The sequence below is a fragment of the Leptinotarsa decemlineata genome, unplaced genomic scaffold (genome assembly GCF_025532065.1).
Source record: "Leptinotarsa decemlineata unplaced genomic scaffold, Ldec_3_MD MMD2_P_RNA_scaffold_11, whole genome shotgun sequence".
Classification (NCBI taxonomy): Eukaryota; Metazoa; Arthropoda; class Insecta; order Coleoptera; family Chrysomelidae; genus Leptinotarsa; species Leptinotarsa decemlineata.
The window spans coordinates 4,573,347-4,592,992 of record NW_027412525.1 but is presented as its reverse complement, the minus strand read 5'-3'; the positions used below and the strand labels follow the sequence as shown (position 1 = coordinate 4,592,992).

General features: G+C 33.3%; 1 protein-coding gene across 1 annotated transcript; it reads right to left on the bottom strand.

The window, feature by feature from the left end:
* Positions 1–630: 630 nt before the first annotated feature.
* mRpL38 (mitochondrial ribosomal protein L38) lies at positions 631–13,453 on the bottom strand. The gene is made up of 6 exons (XM_023155741.2): positions 13,187–13,453; positions 12,972–13,127; positions 6,584–6,908; positions 4,413–4,571; positions 1,225–1,361; positions 631–967 (listed from the first exon to the last, which is right to left on the bottom strand). The coding sequence occupies exons 1-6, from the start codon at positions 13,326–13,328 to the stop codon at positions 675–677; spliced, it is 1,212 nt and encodes a 403-aa protein (XP_023011509.2). The 5' UTR covers positions 13,329–13,453; the 3' UTR covers positions 631–674.
* Positions 13,454–19,646: the final 6,193 nt, after the last annotated feature.

Genomic DNA, 19,646 nt, shown 5'->3' with positions numbered 1-19,646 from the left:
GTGTCTTACGGCAAAACATTGCCTGTCTAGCAGTGAGGATTACAGTGTTCCATGTAAAGGAAATTTTACTTCTTTCATGAATTATATTGTGTAGTTATCCTATATCTGATTCGATTCCAAACCAATGTTTGAAATACTAACGGAATAAAGAAAAGTGTTTTCCATATAATTCAGCGTTCATATAAAAGTATTTGTTTCAAAAGTATTTTTCTTTCGAATAATCTAATTTTTATATGAAAATAGCTGTTTCGGGAGGGCTTTTTCTTCCAGTTTGTGTCTGAAAGTTACTTCTTTGTATGATCTACATATTTTTGAAATTGATTGCTTCTTTCCTTTCTTTGGAAGATTCCCACATTTTTTGTATTAAGATGGAAAAGTAGAAGGCCAAAAACTTTCTTTCCCAAAAACTAAAAGCTTATATAAGATAGGTTGTAGAAACCAAACTGACCTTCTTTGCAACTGCACATACAATACCATTTTTCTACATAATTTGTTGGAGATACCAGAGTTATTCTCACTTTTTGAGGAGAGGATTACAAAAAAGAACTTTGTAGACAATTGACAATTGTTGACAATTATTGAAACATACATTTGATTGTATGTGATGGTTGATAAATGTTTCATAAAGCATTTACTTGAAAAATGATTTATTTTAAAATAATACAGAACATACATTACTCAATATCATTTATTCTACCCCACTTCAATTTTGATTTCCTCATTTCCAACTTTAACCATGTTGGAATGTACCCTTCAAAATATTCTGCATTGGGATAAGGTACAGGAGGTGGAGGTTCTTTGAAAGGATGTACATTTTTCATTTTCCTCATCAGAAACTCCTTATTGATTTGTTTAGGATCTCTGTATTTGTCCAGGTACAAATTGAATGGTTTTCTTAAAGGAAACCATTCTTGCTTCCTTATGTGAGGTGGTGGGAAATCATATTCAAATATCGGTTCCTTCATATCTGAAATTGATTACAGTAATAAGTAACGTTATTTAGAAAGCACATTTCATTTTCCAACAAATAGAATATATTAATCATAATGATCATATTAAAACAACCATCAACATTGGATACTCCTTTACACTTGGATATACTTGAAACTGTTTGTTAATGACTGTTTCATGTAATAATCTACATCTCATCAAAAAGTTAATTTTCTGATGGAACATATTGAGGAACAAATACCTGAGAGGTTATCTTTGATTATATGTACTCACCCAAAACATCATGATAGAATTTTTTTAAAGAAGGATCCCAATCTGTTTGAAAGAATGCTAAACCAGCAGGTGTTAAATCATCTTTATTATTCTTGTAGAAGTTGTATGTAGAAAAAGTTCTTTGAGATAAATCCAAACTAAAAAAAAAATGTTACTGGAATGAAAGAATCACAGGAAAGAAAGGTATATTTATTCCTGAAGATGCCAATCACTGGTGAAAGAGAAATGTTGAGAAAATTACTCGAAATAAATGATGGCTAACAAGTATTTCAAATCATTTTTTTTTCTGAATTGCATTAGATTAGACAAAAAATGTAAGGAGTCACATCAATGAAATCCTATGTTCTTATATCACATTGAAGAGTTGATATTGATCATCAATGTGATCTGCTAAGATAGCAGCAAACCTTGAAGGCAAAATATTCCATTGCTTTTCGTATTCATATAATGCATGCTACACGAAATCCTTGAATTAAAATTGAACAAGTTTTTAAAACCATGTCACAATAACATAATGTTCACCGTCAAGAAAATACTCTCACTTGAATGAGAATGAATCCATCTTCATTTGTTGCACTGGTAAATCTTACTTGACTCTCATCCATATTTATGAGAAGCCAAATTAATAAAACAGTTAAATACAGAAAAATCTATGTATATATAAAAATGGATATTTGTTGGTTGGTTGGTAAGTGATAAACTTCTACATCGCTCAACCGATTGTGATGAAACTTGACATGTATAAGTAATTTTTCATATAGAACGTTTTTAGGCTATCAATTTTTCTGGCGCTGTAGAACAAATTTTTTGAAAGCACTGTTCTATAACGCTGCACACGCCTAAGTTCGTTGATTCTGAGTCTGTCAAAACATTGGAACCAGGGCCCCCGCTACCATATGTGCAAAGTGTGTAATGCACACGGGCGCTATCCTTTAGGGGCGCCAAAATCTAGGGTCAAAAATTGCAATAATTTTCAAAAAAAAAACAAAAATTAATTTTAAAATAAAAGTTGAGAAATTAATTAGGATTAGGTATAAATACACACGAAATTTTATTAGTATATCATCCAGTTACTGCCGATTCCTATGTTGCGAGAACATGTCAGGCGGTGATTTTTCCTGTTTAAACATGAACAATGCCCGGAGCGCTACAAAAGAGATGATGCATCGCCAGAGGCGTTTTTAAACCAGTTAGTTCACTGGACCGTGCAACAAGTGCATAAAAATAAGTTAAGTTATTTTTATTTTGTCAAGTGTTGTGTTGTATAATATTTTGTTTACTACTTTTTTTCTAAAAAATCAAATGCTGAATATCTGCTGACTCCAATTTCAACGGTTTGATTTTTTATAAATTGGTAAGTGGTCCCTACTTTAATTTATACTATCAACATTAACCCTTTATAGGATACTGGTTATAATTTTTTTTTGTTTACCCAAATATCTTTTTATTAATTGAAATGTCATGTACAGGGTCTTTGACTACATTTACGTGCTTCCTAGAGCACGTCAGATAGAAAAAAATGTTTTGAGCAGAATTTGTAGGTTTTTTTTCTATATTATCTTTTGAAGTTATAAGATAAAATCAAAATCGCATCGAAAATGAAAAAATATAGGCAGCATCCACATTAATAAAACACCCTGTATATTATGCTGCCCTAAAATAAAAGCCCTTTTTTCTCTGATTCGAAAAATATATGTTGATATCATTTGGGCATTTGGATGAGCTGTTTTTAAATTTTCAAGTTATATTAGCTTAAATAAATTGCAGAGAAAGCCATGGAAACAATTAGAAGAAATATAATTTATTTTCAATAGTCCAAATAGCAAACAAATATAAGCATGAAATATTTTTTTTCTATCTGACATAATAAAGGCTCTAGGAAGCACATAAATATTGTCAGAAAGTCAAAGACCCTGTACGAGTTTAAATAAATAATTGGTTTTTTATTAATGACTCGTTTATTTTTTATGCTATCGATCTTTTCAAAAAACCATTTTGTAGGTTTTTTTAAGGGCTATAAGATCAAATTAGTTTAATACTTTTTCTGCTTTTATTTTTGAAAGGGTTTAAGTGAATGGGCTCGAACAAATTGCTTTTTACTTAAGTACGTTAAATTTGTTTTCATTAACCTGATGATACTGACCTCTTAAGTATTTTACAATATATATTTGGAAACAATTCAATCTCCACCCTTCCAAACTTAAGCATTTCACTAAGAATTCTTCTAACATTGCCTGTATCTGTAGCATCTGGCGAGTGATCTTTTTCAAAGTTAAAAATAATTGAAAATTATTTAAGATCGACAATGCTTCAAGAAAGATTGTCTGGGCTAGCGATATTAGCGGAAAATATCGCTGCTACAATAGCTATTTTGTATGTTTCTATCGTACCTAGCTATCATTTTTGATTTTATAACGAAGTTACCTAGGTATTTTTTATCAGAAATATCTGCATATTGCATATTTTTTAAAATATCTAGACATTATGTAGACATTATAGGCAATATTTCTGTTATTTGTTCGTAAAAAAGATGTGATTTTTAGTTTCGGGTTATTTTTTAGTATTTATAAACAACGTGTCTGTACCCTATTAGTAAAGTAAATGCTTTAAAATGAGTGTGAACAAGAATTTATTTTAATTAATTTTGTTATGATTTTATTCTGTTTGTTTCATTTTGATATTTTAGTCTACAAATAAATATGACTTCTAAAGTTCAGTTTTTTGCTTTATTGCAAGCACCTACCTACCTTCAAAAAAATAAATAAAAAAACATGATCCAAAATGCCTTAAGGGGCGCCAAAATCCTTTTTTGCACACAGGCGCCAGTAGCCCTTACGGGGGCCCTGATTGGAACAGTGGCGATACAGCAACATAGTACTAGTCATATATATAAAAAAGGATGTTTGTTGGTTAGTGATAAACTTCTACATCGCTCAACTGATCGTGATGAAACTTAAACTTGACATGTGTAAGTAATTTTTCATAGAGGTTTTTGGGCTATCAATTTTTCTGTAACTCGCCACTAGATGGCGCTGTAGAACAATTTTTTTGAAAGCACTGTTCTATAAGGCTGCGCACGCCTAAGTTCGTTGATTCTGATTCTGTCAAAACATTGGAACAGCAGCGATACAGCAACATAGTACAGTTACATATAAAAAATTGAACGAAAATAATATAAGAGCTCTTACCATAAACCTTCTCTTTTGAATGACGAAAAGTCAAGTTCCTTTTCTTGTTTATACAACACAAATATAAGTCTGTGGTATCCTGTACCTTTTGGTGGAAAAGGTTGTAGATATTCAATCAATGTTTCACCTTTCTCAATTGCATTACCTGGTATATTCCCCCTGTAACATTGAAAAAAAAATACATAATTTCAAAGTCTATGTGGTCTAAGTCTAAGTAGTCCCCTGTGCTAACTTTTAAATAAGATGAAATATCAAGTTCAGGTAAAAATTGCTGTTTTAGATTTCGAAAACAAAACTGTCACAGGTGAAACAGAATTGAGCTCATATTACTAGTTTGAAAGGTGTTTTATTTCTCTAATCAACAAACTATCGCTATTAAAATTGTGATAGTCAATTATAGATCAGATTTTTGAAAATCAATAATTGTTGCTTCTTTTAAAAATAATCAATAAAAATTGATTATTTTAATATAATAATAATTTTATATTTAACTTACTATTTACTGAATTGAAAAATATCTAGGTTTAGTGTAAAAGACGAATAGGACTATTATTTACTGAATCAATTGCTTTTGTGAAAGAATCGATCCATACTTTTCTAATGCATGCTAGTAATCGCACGTTGAAAGAAAATATCTTAATATTTAACTCGCATCAGAGGCTGTGGTTATGCTAGCATACACTTTAATAACTTTATATCCTGTACTGGTTTAACTTATGCAAAGAAAACTTTCCATTTTGATAGTAATGGAATGGACTGATACTTGATGAAAGTCTATAAGGTATTCAAGTGTTACTTGAACTTCCATTTTGATAAAATTCCAGGGGAAAAATATAATCTAACAAAATGGTATGTACTTGGGTTCAAATAACTTCTAAATACAAGAAATTTTTCTTTACAGATGTAGATTCGATTAATTTTTTTCGATAATATTGAAATTCACAAGTGAAAACTCGACAAAATACGATAACAAACGTCAAAAACTGACAAACAAACAAAAATCAATAACCACAATTATCCTTTTTCAAAGACAAACTGATGTTCACATTGACATGACAACACCTCCTCAATGTCACATCACAAAAGTGAGGACACATTTCTTTCTATCATGTTAGAGTGGATTAATCGGACCAAACAAATCACTATGCACTAGTTCTAATTGTCATCTTGCATGAATTCTATCTTGTATATGAAGACTTCTTGTTTGTTGGCCTTCATTGCCACATTGACGACAAACTTGCTTCAATATACTCTTCCATTCAAGTTATATTCCTTTCACCATATTTCTTAAGTTTTTCAGTCCATCAAACTGATGTGGCCCATTCTTTTATGCCACAACTCTGCATTTATTATTGTATAAGCATTTACTGTTTCAATGAAGTGTTAAGTTCATATAGCTCATGTTTTCAGAATACTGCTGCCACTGAACTCTTTCCTTTTGGAATAGTTCTTCTTTCATCTCTGAATTTAACCTCAAAACAGATAAAATACATAAAACGTTGAACTCAAAGCCAGGAATAAATAAAATTTATTTTTTTGTGAGGGATTTGTTTTGTCGTTCTACATCGGTTCTCACTGTAAACCAGAATTTTTCAGCCAACAAGGTTTCACAAGTCTTAGCGCTTTTTATTCTGATTGATTCAGTCAAAACTTTTAACATTTTCCATCTGAAGCCTCTGAATCTAGATACCAATTCAGGATATCAACTTTGTCACTGACTGCAGGAAAACAAAAAATCATCATTTTCTTTTTGTGATGGTACAGATATCTGAGCTGACCTTCCATCTGTGAAGCTTTGATTGCCTTCTATTCTGAACTTCCAGTTACTGAAGTTTGTGCCATCAATTAAAGGAACTTTAAATTTCAAGTCTTCCTCTGCCATCATGATCCAACAGTTGATACTCAAACTTGACAGTATAATCAGCAAAAAGCAATGTCTGTGCCCATAGTCTATTGAAAGTTGCTTGTAGAAACTCGATAAAGATATCTACTTTTTATTTTGAAAAATTACAAAATTCAAAAAGTAACAAACAAAAACTGCAACTATCTTTTTATTTATGTCAAAAACAAACTGATGTTCAAATTGACAAACAAATAACTATTAAAAAGTATCATTTTATCTGTTGAAAAGTTAGCAGGAGAGGTTTCTGCACTGTGCAACACATACTTACACAAACCAATGGATATATTCAGAGTCAGATTCAGTGAAATGTCCATCTGGATTAGTCAAAATCAAGGACCAAAATGTGTTGTCTTCACATTCATAGGTCACACAGGGTTTTTTACTGGTTTCAATAGGTTTAATGATGTTTCCATAACAAACAGGTATTTTACCATCATCTTTATCATATGTTACACTTAATGGTACACGATTATAAAAATAAGCATCTCCAAACAGATGCTCATAAACACCGTAATGATCAGATATATTCTTTATGTGATTGGGGCCAACCGTCTTCATCCATTCTTTCCTCGTTTCTTCCAGATCAATGAATACTGAAAAATTACCAATTTATTCATTTATTAATGTATACAGAAACAGTGAACAAAAAATACAAAATGATATGGAATTACACACTAAGATCACCAAAATTGCACAGTGAATATTTAAAAGAGAACAATGGACAGCAGATAAAATTAATACTTATAATTTTTATTGAAATTGCGAAATATTCCAGACAATGCCTGTTAGAACCAAAGTTGGTATAATGATATGTTATGCTGGATGAAGCAGGATGCCTTGTGATATGATAAGCTGGGACAGTTGATATCACTACTGAGAATTTTAAACATGAGCGAGGATTCAAGAATACTTCTATGATTGAGAGATAGTAAGTTCAAAGTACACATTGTATTTTGATAATGGAAATACAAATAATTTACCATTTTTTAGAACATATTCTTACAAATTTCATTTAAACATTATCTATTTGAGATAAATCACATTTTTGAAATGGAGATACAATTGCATAGCAATATTTTTACTGAAGAACATACAAAAGGCTAGTATAACGACATCACTGTATTACAAGAAAAATGTTTGAATCATTTCTAAATATGAAAGCAAGCATTATCTTTCTAGAAGATGAAAATTTATTTGAGAGACTTGAAGTTGAGTTACACCTAAATCCCTAATTTTGGTTACCGTACTCAAGACTGCATTATCAACATTATAATCATGAACAGACACATACTTTGATTGCGAAAAAGAGATTGTAATATACTCCTTTTTATTCAAATTCAATATACAGGGTATAACTAAATAAGTGTAAAACATTTAAGAAGGTGATTCCTCATCGAAAAAAAGATAGGATCTTTCATATAAAGAAATTTCATTGGAGCATCCCTTGTTAAGATACAACCCCTTAAAGGGGGTACATAAAATTTGTATAACAATTTTTTTCACAAGCACTAAAAAATATTGAAATTAACCTGACATTTTGTACTACCAAAAAGACACTTAGCCAGAAATTTATTTGGTTTACCCCATGGTTGTAAGGGGTGGAAAACGCAACCCCTAAAATTTATTTCCAATGTAACTTTTTGTCTTATTATTTGTTTACCATTTAAAAATTTATTTCCGATAGCCTGTTTCATTCTAAACAAAAAATATATCTTGGGTTTTTTCCCCAAAATAAACCAGTTCGCAGCAAAAAATTATTTTAGGAACAACTACAGAGATACATCGTCATAAATGCGAAAATACGAAAGTAATCTATCTACTCGGTCGCTATTGGCGATAGTGACAATTAAATTGGTATGACGCTGTCAGTGTGTGAATTTTCGAAATTGAATTAATACTAATGGTGTGTTGTTGTTCTTTTCTTAATTTGTTACTTTAATAATTCACTTGTTATTGAAATGGCATACACAAATGAGGAAATGGCTGATATTCATTACGTTTACGGTCTGTCGCAGGGGACTGGGTTAGAAGCTTCTAGAAGATATGCTGAAATGTATCCTCAACGTCAGCATCCTTCACATAGAATATTTGCTCGACTTCATCAACGATTACGAGAATATGGTTCATTCGACAAAAGAACGCAGGATTGTGGTTGTACTAGAAAGATTGCTTTCCAGCTAAATGTTGATCCTATGACGGTATTTCAAATTTTAAAGGAACAAATATTATACCCTTACCATCTGCAATAAGTACAGGCACTGTTACCGCGAGACTTTCCGAACCGTCTTGAATATTGCAATTAGATGCTCGAAATGATTAGAAGAAATTGTGACTTTCTGAAGGCGATAGAATTCACAGACGAATATAGTTTTTCTCGGGACAAGATTATTAATTTTCATAATTACCACATACGGGCTGATGATAACCCTCATGGTATTGTCGAAACTAACCATCAAGAACAGATTTCTCTTAATGTGTGGCTCGGAGTTATTGGAGATGTTTTAATTGGGCCTCATTTTCTACCTCCTCGATTAAATGGTGAGGCATACGTTCAATTTTTAAGAGAAGTGCATCCAGTACTGCTGGAGGAAGTTCCTTTGGGCGTCAGAAGCGATATGTTTTTTATGCATGATGGGGCTCCCGCCCATTTTAGTCAAACAGCACGTCCGCATTTAACTGAAACATATGCAAATCAGTGGATAGGTCGAGGAGGACCACAGAACTGGCCCGCTCGATCCTCGGATTTCAATCCTCCCGATTTCTCTATTTGGGGCCATTTACAGCATTTGGTTTATCGTACTCGTGTTCGTGATGTGGAGGACTTAAGAAACCGCATCATCGATGCGTGCAGGGTAATCAGGAATATTTGAGCGAATACGTGGCTCAATGCGCCGACGTCTAGACGCATGCGTAAGGTCTGATGGTAGACATATTGAACATTTACTATGATTTCTACATGTTGTGTGTTTTGTTATTAATAAATTAGTTTTGTTTAATACCCTTTAATCGTTTAATGCAGGTACTAACTACAAAATAACAAAAAATCCAGTTCGCATTATTTATGATGATGTATCTCTGTAGTTGTTCGTAAAATAATTTTTTGCTGTGAACTGGTTTATTTTGGGCAAAAAACCCAAGAGACATTTTTTGTTTAGAATGAAACTGGCTATCGGAAATACATTTTTAAATGGTAAACAAATAAGACAAAAAGTTATATTGGAAATACATTTTAGGGGTTGCGTTTTCCACCCCTTACAACCATGGGGTAAACCAAATAAATTACTGGCTAAGTGTCTTATTGGTAGTACAAAACGTCAGTTTAATTTCAATATTGTAACTTTTTCAGTGCTTGTGAAAAAAATTGTTATACAAATTTTATGTACCCCCTTTAAGGGGCTGTATCTTAACAAGGGATGCTCTAATGAAGTTTCTTTATATGAAAGATCCTATCTTTTTTTCGATGAGGAATCACTTCCTTAAATGTTTTACACTTATTCAGTTCAGTATGTATAAATCATCAATATTATTAGGGTAATACAGCGATCGATCGAGAACATGATTATAGTACGTCTTTATTATTTCTATTAAAATTAAAGCATATTCTAATGAGTAATATTATTTTTCTAAAATAAAAGGCGAAGTAAACCCTGTGAAAATCCAAGTGAACAGATATATTGCCTGATAAGCAGTTGTTAATCCTGACTCTGACTTCACCCAGTAAATAAACTCTGTTTTTCAATTGGAAGTTTATCGTTTAGTCCAACGGTACTCAACGTTTTTTCCCTTTGGGACACATAGTCGCTACTGCTAGACCTTGCGGGCCGCAATAATAAAACTGAACTGAACAAACTACTTTCAGGTTTTGCGTTATTAGAGTTATACGTTGTATGTAAAATACAATAAAACGCAACTGTAAAAATAAACCATTTATTTAAAAATTAATGCGATGATTGACATTGACGCAAACTATTTACAATTTCTGATAAATCTGGCATATAATTACTACATGCTACTCTCAAAACGTCGTCCAGGTGCGAATCACTTAGTCGGGATCTATAAACATTTTTCGCATATTTCATTTTTGAATATGAGGATTCGCACAGGTAAGTTGACGCAAACAAGGTGAGGAGCAAGTATACGCAATTTTTAAGCTTTTTGTAGTTATCAGGTATTAATTTCCAGAATTCTTCATATTTGTTTACCTCTCTGTTTTCTTTAAAAATCGCCTCCAGATTTGTATCATTTTTAAAATCAATTAGTTCATCCGATAACTTTGCAACATCAAATCCCAATGCCGCAAGTTGTGAAGTAGTGGCTACTTCTAAGTACCAGGGATTTTCCAATAATAGAAGACATTCCTTTATTTTTCGCAAATCCTTAAATCTTTCTTGAAATTCGTTGCTCAGGGAAACTAAGTAATTAGAAATAGTAGTATAGTTTTCTGGGGACACATCAATTCCATCTTGTTGAGCTTTTATCAATATTGGAAAGTTATGTAGTTTTTTAATATTAATTTCTTCGATGTACATCTTCAGCTTGTCTTCAAAAGCAAATACTTAACTTGCCAACTGCGAAATAATTTTCTGTTCACCTTGTAAACGACGATTGAGTTCACCAAGTTTCTCTGTTATATTGCAAAGAAATGCTAGAAGACACCACCAAACATCTTGCTCAAGTTCGCTGTAAACTTTATTAATTTGTTGTAGAAACAAAATTATGTCGTGCCGTAAAACGTAAAAACGTTGTTCTATACTCAGTCATCGTACTCCGGTATGTAAAAGTACATCGCCATTCTCACTTCCTAATTCTTCTAATAAACTCTTGAATTTCTTATGGTTAAGATCCCGTGCTCTTATAAAATTAACGATGTTAATAACGGTTTTCATCACGTCGTCAACTTCCGGTATGGTGGTACGCGCCGCAAGATTTTCTCGGTGTATGATGCAATGAAATGATAAGATATTTATGTAATATTTCCTTTGCAAGAGAGAAATAATACCAACCTTATGTCCTGTCATAGACGGGCAGCCATCCGTGCATATAGATAACAATCTTTTAATATCAATGCCATTTTTCTCCAAAAAAAGTACAAATAATATCAATATAATCACTTCCTCTGGTATGTCCTTTCATTTGCAAAAATTTGAGAAAATCTTCACGAATCGTATAATCTTCAGTATAGTACCTTACAAATCTACCTTACAATCTATCTATCTATCTATCAAACAGAGAACATTGTGATGTTGATGAAACATCAGTGCTCGAATCAAATGTTAAACTGAAATATTTACGATTCTGTAAGTCGTCTATGACATGATCAAAAATATGTTTCGAAATATCTTTAATTCCCCTAACGCAGGTGGAATCTGAGAGCTGTAGTTTCCTGATTTGTGATATTATCTGTGGTTTGTTGCTAAACTTTTCAAATAATAAATTTGAACCATGTATAAAACACTCCTTCACAATCTCAGCGTCACTAAATAGTTTCATATGTTTTCCTAGTAAATAAGAAATTTTGTAGGACGTTCTCGTCAATACCAATTGATGAATAAATATGGTTCTCACAATAATGTTAAAAATTGCATTTTATATGTTAAAAATTGCACTGTTACATCTTGTGACATTGAAACTGACATAATATTTTGCTGCTGCTGTAATGACTTTTTCAAGACGCATAGCTTTTCTTTTCGCAATGCAGAGCCAACTAGAAAACTATCGCTAAACATCTTGTGTTTTGGATTATAATGTCTCATAATATTATATTTTTTTAATATCACACTTTCTCGACAAATCAAACAAGTAGTTGAACTGTGTTTGTTAGGTACAACAAAATATTCTTCCTCCCATTGTCTTGACATAATCTATTTTCGTCAGAAATTTTACTGATTGATTTTGAGGACACGCCAGCCATTGTAATGGTTACGAATTCTCGGCACAAGTGAAAGAAACTCAGTCGACTGACGAACACAATAATTTACAAGTACCTTGTGGCTTTGGGGAACCAACCTCTAAATGAACAGTTTTACTTTACACAAGAATGAGATGTTACTCGCTTTAAGACTTGAACTAAAGAGAGAGAAGAATCATAATTTTTCTTCCGCGTGTTGATGAAACCGGAAATCTGGCATTCAGTCTTACCAACACCGTTCGCGAGTATTCAAACACTAGGCTTTCCAGTGTTCAACCACAGTATTCGATTTGGGTCAAAAACCCCTACACATTTTTGTGTCATTATCATAAAATACTATTGTCAAATAATCTAAAAATATTGTCTTAGCCTTCAGGCTGCAGAAAAGGCTAGAGCCGCTAGAGGGCCACATAGAAAAGGCTGGCGGGCCACATGCGGCCTGCGGGCCACAGGTTGAGTATTGCTGGTTGTCTATCGAATGCCTTGGAAAAAACTGTATAAATACAGTCTTATTTGCCCTTTTCAGCAAGAAATGTTCCTAGGTCGAAAAGACTGACCTACCAGTATAAAGCCATGTTGTAGAGGAATTATACTAGTTTTGCGAGACCATGTTGAATGGACTAACTAATTTGTCTGAAAGTTCAGGTATCATAGATGGAATATGATTATTTTTAGAATTTTTTTCCAGTTTTCAGGAATGACGAGGAATTATTAAATATGTGCTAGGTATGTTGAAATGGAAACTCACATTGTTTTTTACGAGCTAACTTTTCCAAAGCAGGATTTTTTCTCTGTTCTTTGAATACTCTCAATCTTTCTTCTAAACGTTTTGATCGTGAATGTACAGGAGGGGGTAAACCAATGTCAACTCGAAAATGTATAGCAGGGTCCTTATAATTTTTCTCTAGAAATAAATAAGATGTATCTTATCAAATCTGTTTCAGAAGAATCGTCAATACTAACCAGCAAGTACCTGATCTAAAGATCTTGCTACTCCTGGGGGTCTTCCTCTAAGATGATGACCACTCCTTACCTGGCCACAAGAGAAGAATCCTATATTTCCGTTTAAATTTAATCTACATAGTTTCCACATAGAAGAGGCCATTTTACCTAGCTTGAGTCCAAATTAATGTTAAATTATACTACTTTTGTTTGTGACAATTATAAAATTGTTATATTTTTCATGACTTTATTTTTATAACCTTCAAGAAAGCAAATAACCTCAAAAATCTTCTTAAATTTTTCATACGGCTAAAGCACAAGCTACTGGCTAAATGCGCCGCACGGAAGCAATAGCCAAGAGAACCTAGAGAGAGAGAGAGAGAGAGAAAGCACAAGCTATTTGAGGTTTAGCAAATCATAAAAAAAATATACATATCGAGAACAATTATAATGCTGGCTTCATGGAATAAAGATGGTGGACAAATTATTCATTCGATAAATAGAATTTGAAGCGTAAATATAGAAAACACCTCTCCTACACCAAAAAAAAACCATCTTTGGAAGAGTGTTTCGTTCGCTAACCAAGTTTAGTCATCTGATGATGTTAACTTGATTAGCAAAATGCGAATCGAGAGGCAGCATTTTTGCTCTGGTGAGGGAATTTTTTTTTCTATGGATGCTATACAATGTGCCACTTCTCTCATAGCTTTCATGAGTTCAAAACGAAATATTTCTCACGCAGTGAGAAATATCAGCCATTACAGTGAGAAATAATTTCTCACTGTTATCACAATAACCCAAGTCAGTCCTGAATTGTTACATGTCAGATTGATATGACACTTTCTCCATGTTGACAAAGCTACGCCGACGATTCGCGTGCAATATATGCAAGTAGCCCATTGTCGGCGTTTCCATAACAACAAAACCGAAGTACTGTATAATTATTGCTATCAACTTACCCAACGAAAATAGTTTTATTGTTGAGTGTTATAGTATGAACAGATTTATTTAAGTATTTAATATAATGGAATACGAAGATTTAGAATTGGAAAATACACCTCAAGAAATTGTTCAGAAAGCAATAAATGTTTGCGATAATTTGCTACCAAGCACATCAAGAGAAAAATATGAAATCGCTTGAAATCGTGTTGATATATCAAAATACGTAAATACGTGCATTTTTGAAACGCAAATCTGAAAAATATGCTCCGAAACAGTCAAAAACATCTGACGGAATTCAACAATTTTTAAAAGATGCACCCGATTAAAAGTATTTGCTGATAAAGGTATGAATTGAAATTTTTTAAATTGTTATCGAAAAATGAATGTTCGGTTTTGATTTCAGGCTGCTTTAGCTATTGGCCATACAGGGGTATGTGATTGTGATGAACTTCGAAAATTAAAAATTGATGTCATGGAAGATCTTAATTTGGCTCTTTTAATAAAATTACCCGATACTAAAACCAAGGTTCCTAGAAATTTCACAGTCACAGGAGAATTCTACCAAATTTACAAAAAATATGTGAAGCTTCGACCATGCACAAATGAAACACGTTTTATTTTTTAATTACAAAAATAGCAAATGTACGAAACAGCCTAGGCTGTGTGGATAAATAAATTTGGCACTATGGCGAAAGAAATAGCGAAATTTTTGCAATTACCGAACCCTAAATTATATACTGGCCACTGTTTCCGAAGGTCATCTGCGACTATTTTAGTTAATGCAGGGGCAGATCTTTTAACTTTAAATCGCCAAGGGGGTTGGAAATCCAGCAATGTTGCTGAATCTTATATCGACAACTCCGTAGCTAACAAATTGAAAATTTCAAAAAGTATAGTAGAATCCATTCAGCCTCCAGCGCCATTAGAACCTGAATGCAACAATGCTGTTGAAGCTCAGTACGTTTCCCCATCAACTTCAACTTCGACTGCAGCTAATATTTCAATTACCGAAAACATGTTGAAACAAAACGACCTACCAGGAATTATACTTTACAAAATTGTTCAAATATAACTGTTGATTACTATTTTAAATAAAATATAAAAATGAGTTAATGACATACAAGTATTATTATATATGTATTTTAGTTTTCAATACTTGAAAACAACGCAACCGTAGAAAACGTACAGCGTACAATGCGTGAGAAAATGACATATTTCTTACTCGCTTGATTTGCGGTACTCGCCTTTGGCTCGTGCCAACAAACTTCTGCGCTCGTGAGAAATTGTCGTTTTTCTAACTTGTACAATATACTATTTCATTAGATAATGATTTATTGTTTGAAATTTTTCCAACATATACCTACATGAAACTTTCTATTAATAATATCAGTAGATTTAAACATCGCTATCTGTTATTGAATCAGTACTGGGGTATGCTTTTGTTCAATAAAAGTTAAAGGTTTGTATTAAACAGCAAACTGAATATGTTCATTCTGATATAGCTCTGGTGTTACACAAGGAAGTGTGTTAGGTGCTTAAATGCAAAATTTTTCTATAATCTTAAAAAAAATTGTACCAAACTTGTTAGCCATGCTGATAGTTACAATCTTATATAAAACCAGATGTATAGTTTTCAAAACAAATAATTATCATCTGCCAATGATTGTGCAATTCTCCATTGCTTTCTGCTAGAAAGCTCCACATTGCCGAATGATCTGACATCACCTGGTCGCAGTAGCAGAAAATGGTTCGGATTGATAGCTTCTGGCTCATTTGGATCGACTGATATGTGTGTCAAGGGCCTTGCATTGATAATATATTCAATTTCACTCATCAAGGTTACCAAAACCTCTTCTTTTGGATTGATGGAGTTCAAACTGATCTTCAGAGCTGTTTTAATAAATCTTATCATCCTTTCCCAGATTCCACCCATGTGTGAAGTTCCGGGAGGGTTAAATTTACAAATTATATTTTTAGATGCGACTTCTTCTGAAATCTTCTTCTGGTCTAAGCATTGGAACCATTTCTTATCTCTTATCTCCTTTGGTTGACCTCTTCTACACATAAAACGTCGGATATCAAGTATAGCAGAACTTGTGTCCAAAGATGCCGCAAGTTCAATATTGATTGCACAGAGGGTGAGACAAGTAAACAGTATGCCGTATAGTTTTTCTACTCTTCTTCCTATTGCAACAGTCATGTATTTCGAGAATCTGGATATATTGGGGAAGTCCATCGGAAGAACTAGACTATCATTAATATCTAAGAGTAGTATCAGATTGTCTTCAGTGAAGCAACGTGGTTCTTCCGGCCAATCAGTTTCAGGCAATTTTAGAAAATGTGGTTCAGAAAACCATTCTCCTCCTGGCAACAAATCGATATATTTCCTTTCTTTCGTCGCTAGATCTGCAACATTCAATTCAGATGGTAACCAATGCCATTGCGACAAATCAGACTCTTCGTGAATTTCTCCAAGTCGACAAGCTACGAAAATCGGGAATCTTCTTGATTCAGACCTGATTTGATGAATAACAACTATTGAGTCAGTCCAGAAGTAAACTTTATCAATTTCATATTCCATTGGGTCAACCATTTCAGCCAGGTGTAGAAAACTTCTTCTGTTATAGCTTGATCCCAATCAATATGACTTCTCCATATATTCTGAATCAGAATTCCAGCATTTATCATGAGAGGAACAAGAAAACCAAGCGGGTCAAATACTGACATAACCGTGCGCAGTACTTCCCTTTTTGTTGGTACTTTCTCTACATGGCAGATTTCATCAGGGATTTTTTTCATGTTCAATATAAATACAAAATCGTCAGTCGTAGGAGACCAGGATATGCCCAGAACTCTAACATTTTTGAGTCCAGTTTCACATCTACTTGAGAATTAGCAAGTTCTCTGGAATTGACTGCATTACTTCATTTGAATTACTTATCCACTTCACCATATCAAAATTTGCCTCTTTATGAACAACAATAACATTTCGAATTCTATCGATAGCTTCATCTATCGTGTGGCAAGAGTCCAAGTAATCGTCGACATAATGTTGTTTCTCCATTGCACGGACAATCCCTGGATATTTATCTTCTAACGACGCTGCATTTTTGTTCATTACAAACTGTGCTGCAGACGGGGACGATATTGCACCAAAAATCATCACCTTCATTTCGTAAACATCTGGACTTTGGTTTCTCTACATACCTCGCCATAAAAATAATTGTGCACATCTGTCTTCCTCGATAATTGAAACTCTATGAAACATACCTCTGATATCACCTCCAAAAGCAATTCTTCCTTGTCTGAATCGCCACAAGACATATATCAAAGATGGAACGTAGTCAGGACCTTGGCAAAGGAAATCGTTTAGACTCACACTTTGAGATTTTGCCGCAGCGTCAAAAACCAGGCGAATCTTTCCATGTTTGTTGATATTCGCAACCCCAAAGTGTGGAAGATACCAGTTGTTTTTATTATTCTGAACTTCAGATGGATGTAACTTCCTGGCGTATCCTTTTTGAAGATACTCAGTAATCTTTGCAGTATACTCTTCAGCAAATTTGGTATCCTTGTCCATTTTTCGTTCCATACAATACAGGCGATTCAGGGCATTAGGCATTAGTTTTACTGGGCGGTAGAGTAAGGTTGTCACGTTTCCATAAGTGCCCTATTTCATAATGATTACAACTTTCTTCAGAGTTCTTTCCATGATCTCCACAGCTCTTTTGTCTTCGATTGATTTGATAACATTGTCTGGTATTTTTACATCAAAAGCTTCAAGACGAAAAGTATCTTTCACCATTTCATGCAGTTTGTCATCATTCAAATGTCTGCAACAAAGAGTTACATGGGAAAGAAAGGTTTCAGTTTCACTGGTAGGACCATGTACTGTCTATCATAATTTACATTGAGACATAATGGGCTGATGCAGTTGTGGTTGGATGATATTTCTTGATACTATGAGGCCACAATTATCATGACCGATCAACAGCTCCGGTTTAGCATTTCTTATTGATGCCAATAGATCACGGTCTAAATGAGGATATTTTTCGTTCAAGTTATCAACATCTATTTCTTGAGATGGAAATCGCAAATTCTGCACGGTTTTGACTTGTTTCAGCGTGAAAAATTTTTGTGGGTTTTTAGAAGCAGCGATATCTAAAGAAACCATTCGTGAATGATCTTCGTGGTGAGTTATTTCATTAGTCCATTGGAAACAGAGTGGAACAACCGGTCCTGGAAGTCGTAATCTATGAGCCAAGTCTTCCTCAATCATGGTACAGGTTGATCCTTCATCAAAGAGTGCGTAAGTCGGAATATCCCCAGCTGGTCTTCTAAGAAGTACAGGTGCGATTCGTAGTAGTACAGTTTTTGTTTCATTTCACCAAAATCACTTGTGAGCAATGAGGCATATGTCCTCTTTTATGAACAGGAGGGAACGAAGCAGCACCTTTAATGTGTTTTTTTTTCTTATTTCCTTTTTTTTATAATCTTAGTTCTTTGAATTGATTTGTATTTTTAGTTGTGTCACAATTAAATATAAAAATCCTTTTATAGAAGAAAAAAAAATAATTATCTCATCTCTCTTCTAGAGTTTAACAAACGATAATTTACATTTTTCATCCTGTGCAAAAACTGATAAAGGTTCTACTTAGAGATGATGTATTAAACATTTGAGGTGCACATTGAGAAAAAACTAGCTAGCGCAAGTGTTATGTGATTAGTGTTTCAAAAAGTTTTTTAAAACTTATCATAAGTTTATGCTAAAGATGAATTATACAGCCTCTTTCAATATATTTTTAAGAGTAATAAAATAGTGTTCATTTTTGTGAACGACAAAGAAAGAATTATTCATAACAATTTGAACCTTATTCTTCCTAAACTGAAAAAACTGTATAGAAATGGTACGCGCCCTATGTGGCTAGCTGATTATATAATCATTCCATACTGATATCAGATTTTCTTTGTTTACCATGTTCAATTGTGTCGGTAAAGTATTGTTAACTGTAATTTACCCAATATTTAGCGTTTAATAGAATTAAGTGATTTTATTTACTAGGCACAAGCGTGTTTTATTTTCATTCCTATTGCACTTTTTTGCTGGACTTTATTGTTGAAATGAATAATTTCTTTTCTGTTAACAGTGTTTACAATGCAGCATGCATATCAAATTTTGGCCAAGTGCGGGTGTCTTGCGTTACTGTTGAGAATTCGTAGGTGGCTTTGAAATATCAGGTCGACTGATATCCAATACCTTTCACCATAATCGTTCAATTAGTATATTTCAGAAAGTAATTTAAATAACCTCTAGAATGGGCAACTTTTGACCGACATATTTTTTTAAGGACAAAACACAAGCACTACAGATAAATACCTAAGACGCTATAAGAGCGGTGCCTGTGCGAAAGTAGCTATTCACTTTGGATTTGAATTGCTGGAAATTAAATTCATTTGTTAAAACGTTCTTAGAAAGTTTATTACACATAAACACAGTTCTTCAAATGAAAGAGTTCTTAAACGTTGAAGTTCGCCGTGT